The sequence below is a fragment of the Corvus brachyrhynchos genome, unplaced genomic scaffold, assembly GCF_000691975.1.
Source record: "Corvus brachyrhynchos isolate BGI_N302 unplaced genomic scaffold, ASM69197v1 scaffold407, whole genome shotgun sequence".
Taxonomy (NCBI): Eukaryota; Metazoa; Chordata; class Aves; order Passeriformes; family Corvidae; genus Corvus; species Corvus brachyrhynchos.
Genome location: NW_008239056.1, coordinates 1454963 through 1462408, shown reverse-complemented (window position 1 = coordinate 1462408; position 7446 = coordinate 1454963). Strand labels below are relative to the sequence as shown.

At 40.6% G+C, this 7446-nt stretch overlaps 1 protein-coding gene across 3 annotated transcripts; it reads right to left on the bottom strand.

Moving 5' to 3' along the window:
* Positions 1–429: 429 nt before the first annotated feature.
* On the bottom strand, positions 430–4778 carry MILR1 (mast cell immunoglobulin like receptor 1). Of its 3 annotated transcripts, none has more exons than XM_017739179.1 (7): positions 4311–4778; positions 4174–4218; positions 3053–3340; positions 2531–2815; positions 1906–2019; positions 1365–1454; positions 430–509 (listed from the first exon to the last, which is right to left on the bottom strand). In XM_017739179.1, the coding sequence occupies exons 1-7, from the start codon at positions 4342–4344 to the stop codon at positions 448–450; spliced, it is 918 nt and encodes a 305-aa protein (XP_017594668.1). In that variant the 5' UTR covers positions 4345–4778; the 3' UTR covers positions 430–447. The 3 variants fall into 3 exon arrangements, with proteins under 3 accessions (XP_017594668.1, XP_017594669.1, XP_017594670.1); XM_017739180.1 differs by lacking the exon at positions 430–509 and adding an exon at positions 808–944; XM_017739181.1 differs by lacking the exons at positions 430–509; positions 1906–2019 and having other exon boundaries at positions 808–1454.
* Positions 4779–7446: the final 2668 nt, after the last annotated feature.

The window sequence follows — 7446 nt, the reverse complement described above, 5'->3', positions numbered from 1 at the left end:
AGCTCGAAGCAGCAGCGGAGCAGGGCAGCCACAGCTCGGTCTCCAGCAGGGCAGGGAAAAGCGGCTTTTGGGGTCCCGGCGTTGTTTCCAGCAGGAAGAAAGAACGGCCAAAAAGAAAGAAGCAGCAGCTCCTTTCTCTGCAGCTTCTCTCTCCGGACGCTCAGAGCGAACTGACCCCACACCCAGGTGTAGACAAAGGAGTAGCCAGGCCCGCCCCACTCCCCTTTTTGTTTTTCTTAAGTACAGCTATTTGTCCCCTAGCAACATGCATATGGGAGAAAATTCCTTTAACAGGAAAAAACTAAGACTAAACTAAAACCCCAACACCATAGTAACTAAGCAGTTTCATAAGCAATTTCAAGTATTTGAGCCCTGCCTCCACCCTGCAAAATCCCCTCAAAACATATTTGTGTGCATCAGATATTTTGATATTATAGCTTGAGGTTTTCACCTTTTTCCTCTTCTAATAACAGAAAAGTTGATGTATTCTTCTTCTGGTTTAACAGGCTCTGGATTAAGGATGATGAACAGCAGTTAACTCACTTGTAAACAACTTGAATCAGACTTTTTTTTCTATAATCTTGAAACAAAGCAGTGAGATTCCATACTGAATATAAATCATGGAGCATCCATGGGCCTTATCAGAGCTCTTATCCCTGTCCTTGCAGGCTGAGACCTGGCACGAGCATCTGTACAGCACTGAGCTGATCCAGCAGGGCAGTGAGAATTCTATCTACTACATGAACAGGAAGGCAGGTTTGTTTGGAGATAGTTATTCCATTTTGATATTTAGAAATGGGAAACGTAAATGTCTTTGCTATTGGTTTATTTTGGGGGGTTCTTTTTCCCCTTGAAAAGAGACATTCCCCTAGAAGGAAGATGTAGAAACTTGCAAGTTCAGAGCATTGTGGCTGTCAGGTAGTGTCTTCATTATCGTGTGTTTTCTGCAATTCAAGTAGTAAAATGCCTTAATGTAGGTCAGTTGCTTTGTTGTCGTGTCATAATTTCAGTTTGAACTGACTTTGAGTCTTGCCAAGGTTAAGAAGGGTGGAATAAAGAACTAAAGTACTGAACAATTTTGAGTAGAATGCAGGAGCTATGCGAATTTTACTTTGCTACAACTTCATATAGCTCACTGTTGTCTGTTAGTAAATAGGCATTACACCCATTTGGGTTTTTTAATAGAACCTCAGTTCATTTAACCAGCTGCAGTTCTGGTTGTATGGCTGTCAGATGGTGCCAAATACGGATTCTGAGGGATTTCAAATAATGCCTTTGCCAGGAGGGTCAGTAGGTGTCCCCTTACAGTGATTTTGCAGTACCTGGAGAAACCTGCCTGACTGCAGTGGGTGACAGGAACTTACCTATCTCTGTGTATATGACTTCATTTTCAGACTCCTCTGCATTCACTGTTGAAGTAAAGCTAGTTGAGGGCCTGGTAGACTTAAATTTTTCTGCAAATTGTGAAAGAAAAACATGTGTGTATATACTTATATATATATATATAGAGAGAGAGATTTTTCTTAGACAGAAATAAACAGTTTCAATGTATTTGTAGTATTTTGAGATCTCAGGTAATGTTATTTTCACAATCAGAATTATTCTTTAACCAAGGGCGTTTGAATAGATTTCCCTTCCCAGTGAGGTCAAATTCCTTCCAGTGTTTTTGTGTATTACATTAGATGTTGTTTTGCTTCCCCCACCCCACATCTTTCATCTAAAACACAGCTCAGAGATTTGGCCTTGTCAATGTCTTGATAAGCTGCCAGTGCTGCTTGAGAGGAGACTCAACAACATGTTAAAATACCAGGAGCTACTCTACTGATAACGTGATGTTTACACAGTAAAATATATTGACAACATGAATGACATTTGGAAAATGAAACAGACATTCACATAACTCACTTGCTTTATACAAAGGAATTATGAAAAATGGGATTGCGAGAGCAAATCCTACTATGAGTAGTAGCAGGGTTAGCCCAAGAGAAATTATCAGGGGCTGAGAATGGCTTCTCTCTTCTGCCAAAAAGAAGAAGAAAAAAAAGTGTTCATGCAATGAAGTGTTGTTTCATATTTTAAGTATTTTCTGTAAATTGAGATCAAGACTCGAAATTTCTTTCAGCTTTTAGGTTAACTGGGGTTAATGTAACTGCTCAGGAGAGTCCCAAAGGCTCTGTGCCCCAGCAGAAGGAAGGCAGCTTGCTGGTGCCAGTAAGTTCTTTCATAGGACCAGAGAGAAAAATGAAACCAGACTCTTTCCAAGGTGGACCAGGGGTCTCTTGTAAAAGTGAGTCTTTCACAGACATCCTCCATGGTCACTTCAACTTCTACTGCTGTCTAGGATGCATGAAATTCTATGGTTTTGCATTAATTTAAAAAACTCAATTTTCTTTTTTTAATTTAAAAAATTATATTTTGAACATCACATTGCAGGAACAAAATATCAGGCTAAAAACTTCTATAGTTACAACATTCTGAATTTTGTGTGATCCCAGTCGGTCAACAGTAAGTAATCTCTTTTCATCCATACCTGCTAATGTAAAGTTGAAACCATTGCTGTATTTTGCATTATTGGGAAAACTGTTACTAGCTTTGCATTTATACGTTCCGTAGTCACTAAGGGAATCAATAAACAGAAAAATCACAGCTGCTTCCCTCTTCTGCATTGTCTTTTGGGGAGAAATGTTTTGTGATCCTTTGAAGAATAGATATGAGATGGGAAGAGATCCATTCTCCGAGAGACAGGACAGGGTCACGTTCTGGCCTTTCTTTGCCTGAGAGGTGGGTGAGCTCAGCACTGGTTTGGAAATTGGCTCTGTAGAAAGAAAACTGAAAAGTCTGAATCATTGAGTACAGGACAAACTCCACACAAGATTTGAAGTGAAGTGACAACACTGGCAAAAGACCTGAGCACAGAGGGATTGTGAGCCCAGGCAGGAGAGCACTGCCAGCTCTTGAGGTGAGAGCAGCAGTAAAGTTCAGCTCCTCAGTCAAGAGATGGCTGTGTGCCCCTGGAATAGCCAGTGCTGGGAAGGTGTATGGCAAGACGTACCTATAAGGGTGAAGATGAGGCTGTTGCAGTATTTTCCACCACTGGAGATGATGTACTCAGCTTTGCACTTGTATTCCCCCACGTCGCTGGCAGAGTTGATGGTCAGGGTGAACAGTGCGGGGGTCAAGTCTGACCTGTTTAAAGCAGATACCTGCTGGTTGTGCTTAAACAGTGTGTATCTGACAGGTGGAGATGCAGACTCAGAGAGGCAGGAGAGGGTCACATTCTGTTTCATCACCACGTTCAAAGCCCCCTGAACCAGTACAAGCTTGGGATTGGACAGCATCTCTGGAAGGAAAAAACTTCTGAGTGAGCTGACTGCACCTGTGACTCAAGAAACCCCCAGATTTTTCCCAAAATACATTGACAGCCAAGCTATGCTTATTTGTGTTGAAACAGGCCATTATACTTTTTCCACCTTGTCTCGGTTACCCCAACACACCTCTAATAGCAGGCAACTCAATTACTTTTCAAAACCAGAATGCAGCTTCCCACATGATGAAAAGTGCATGTGTTCATGCAAAAGAGGCACAGCCACACAAAGCCTATGGATGTGTTCAGATGAACCATCAACACCACTTTTGAACTACAGCAGCAATTAAAAAATTAGAGAAGTATAAAAGATAAATATTAGAGTATAGAGAAAGTAACCTTATATATTAATTGAGAGGTAGCATGTAAACCTGAAAGCAAAAGCAGTATTTTATTGTGGCTGTCTATAAACAGACTGAACTAACCCTGTGTAAGTAGATTGAACATTTGAATAGTAGCAGTAAGGGCCTTGATGGTCTCAAAATTTTGTTTCCTTTCATGATCTTACACAAATAAATTTGCAATAAACACTTGTCTTTTCATAGAAAATGGTACTGAACTAGTCATGACTAAAATAAATTACAATATTTCCATGGGGAAAAAAATGTTTTAACAACTTAAAGAAATTTTGACTTTAAATACAGGTCAGCAAAGAGACAGTTAACTTTGTATAGAAACTTTTAAACTGGCTCACGGAGAGGCAAAAGATTTAATTTTGCATGAAATTTTTGGACATTTTTAAATCCCTCCCCCATTTTTTTGGATAGCAGTCAATCTCAGCACTGCAAAATCAACAAAAGAGAACCTACCTTTGCCATTTGCAGTAGTTTTCTGTATCTGCTGAGACATTTGAGCTAAGACAAGAAAAAGAAAAGCTTTCAGACAAGAAACAATGGTTTTGGTTTAGAAAGATTTGTAGTACGAAAGAAGCATGTCCTTGGCTTACGGTAGGAAAACAGCAGAACTGTGAGAAAATACATTTTCTAGATACTGAGCAAGAGAGCTGGTGGAGTTACATGACAGAGATCTTCCTTTTGAAGGTGATGGAGGAGGGGCTTTAGGACTTGAGGAAGTTCTAAATACAGAAACTGCTGATCAGTGCTGATCTTTACTCATGTTTCTGTAGAGAATTTTGTCATATTCCACATATGTTAGCCTATGGCAGGCAGAGTAGTGGTCAGAGAGAGGAGCAGTAGTGTGGAGCAGCAGTTTGGGATACAGGTAAATGTTGTGTACAGTTGTCCTAAGACGTGGCTGATGTGAGCAGCAGTTTCCCCCGTGAGTTGTGTGGTAGAGCCATCCTGCCATGCACTGCAGGACCAGGGAATCACTGAGGGTGGAAAAAACCTCTAAGAGCATCAAGTCCAACCATTCCCCCGGCACTGCCAGCTCCACCACTAAACCATGTCCCCAAGTGCCACATCTGCATGTTTTTAAATCCCTCTAGGTGACTCCACCACTTCCCAGGGCAACCTGTGCCAATGTCTGACAACCTTTTCCATTAAGAAATTTTTCCTAATATCCAATCTAAACCTCCTCCAGTGCAACTTGAGGCTGATTCCTCTTGTCCTATCATTTGTTACTTGGGAAGAGAGACCAACCCCCACCTTTCTCCTTTTGGGTAGTTTTTCTAGCATTGTTCTTGTAGGGGAATGAATGAGATCACTGATCCATATCAAAGAGACACAGATTTGCTACAGATAGTGCAAGTGATAATATAGCTGAGACTAAGGAAGTACATGGTACTGGGTGGGTTTTTAGCAGCAGTATAATTTTTAAAAAACAGTCAAAAAAAGTATCAAATCTATAGAAGTTTTAAGATGCTAATAAGTATTTATAGCTAACTAGCTAGTTCAGAAAATATTTTGGTTGAACTTCAAATATTAAGCTGTGAGGAAGAGAGATCTTATGCTAGAAAGTACGAATCTCATAAAGAACTTGAGTTCAACACTACTGCATAAACAAACTTGATGACTAATTTGATGAAGTAATCAGTAATGCAAAGCTACATAATGACAGTCTTGGCAAGCAGATGTTCTTTACTCTGGGCAAAGTAAATGTAATCATCCGCCATGCACGGGCAATGCCTTCTGCAGGACTCCAGGCCCTGTTGTACAATTGCTTACACAGAAAACGACTTAACAGTGATCCTTGTCTTATTTCTTATTTCTTTCTTTCCACTTTCTGAAGGCAACAAGACATAGCCCTGCAGTCCTTCCCTGAGTTATACAGAATCCCTACCAAATCCTTGGCTGGTGCAGCATTGCAAAATTTCCTTACAGAACTTTGTGTGCACTTCCTTTTTGTTTTTTTTTAATTTTGGTGGAGGTTTACTTCTTTGGGTTTGTTTTCTTTTAAAATTTCTTTTAAGGCTATCTCCACCCTCCCCTCAGAAATGTTTCTGATGTGGGAATGCTGTCAGCAAACCGCAAGAGCGGCACATCTTTTCCCAGCTGTCAGGAAGCATGTGTGAAAGTGCAGCTGTTGGGGGGAGGATGGGGGTGTTTGTACATTTGGCTGTTGTGGGAGCCTGCTCTAGTCAGAAACCCTCACAAACAGCCCTCAGGAGCCCTGGCTGGTGGTGCTCACCTGCAACCCAATGGTTTTTCTAAGAAGCTGCTTCATTTTGTGTGTGGGTAAAGGGGAATAGTTACACAGTGAACGAGCTGTGAATCTGGCCACACCTTCTAAAAAATAAAAGTTTAGGTGTTAGCAGAATCTCTCATGTACAGCAGCTTTAATGGTGTGTAGCCTCAGGATACACAGCCTGTGTCTCCGGGGAAGACAAGTGCTGGTCCAAACCCCTGGTTTCTGTTTGAAAGTGAGAAGTTTGCTTCCATGTGGATTGTTTTTCAGGCAGAGCTGGCTGTTGCCTTTGGACTAAGAGGATGTTGGTTTTTTCAGCATGTGTACAGAGAGTTTTATAGCAGCAGTAAGATACTGTGTGAGCTTGGAGTTCCCTTTTTATTAGATTTGCAAATTTCCTGCCTGGAATTAATGTGGTTGTACATGTAAGGAGAACTGAATAGATTTGACAAAGAATAATGAGCAGAACATTGCAGAACAGAACAGAAGTCATCCAGCCAAAACAAGTAAGTTAAAAAGTCAGAAAGGGAAATATGTATCACTTGGTGCTGTGACAATATTCTGCCTCAAGTGAGCAGGTGGAAGGGAATAAGCCAAACTGAGCTCTCATTCACAAATTCAGTTCTTTAACTTGAGGATGAAAACAGTCTGATAGTGTTCTGTAGTAAGGCTCTGATGGCTTCACACTGTGTCTGTTCTGTCACAGGCTTCCAAGGAAATTCGTGTGTTTCAGCAGAATTATAAGAATTATTACATATAGTTATTCCCAGTCCCAGTTTCTCATCCTGAGAGGTCCTGCATTCTGGAGGAGCATCTGCTGCAGTGGATGTCTGCAGAAGGTTTGCCAGAAATCACATGTACTGACAGTTATGTCTGGTGATGAATTAAATCACTGCTTCTGTTTTGTCTGTGCAAAAAGGTTTTACTGATATAGGCAGGTCACTGAATACTGGATTTTCACACTCCAAAAAGGCTGTGGGGGCAAGTCTGCTGTTTACTTCAAGTACATGGAGTTTGATTGTGAGAGAATTGTTTTTCTGGAGGACAAGTAAGAGAAGAAGAGGAAAGGATCTCTTCTCTATGCATATTTAAGGTAGCTTTAAATTTCTTGCAGTAATCCTCTGGTTATGAATGAGAATTTTGACATAGTGAATGGTTTTCAATTGATTGCAGATTGCAAAGAACATGTCAGCAGGTGAAAGGAACTTTCGTGTACCCAGTTTGATTAACCTAGCACCTCCCAAATCCCCCAAAGATGAAATATTTTAAAATGGTATATTTGTCCTCTGAATCATCTCCCAACAATGGAGAAAGAAAGAAAGAAAGAAAAAAATGTGATGAAACTTCAAAAACTGGGGTTACTAATGCATTTCTCTTGGGATAATTTCAAACATCACTGCATGGAAAGTGTTCCAGACAAATGTTTTCAGGAATTGCTGTAAGAATGCAATATAGAGTACTCTGTTAGCTTAATCACTCAGATTATTCATAGATGT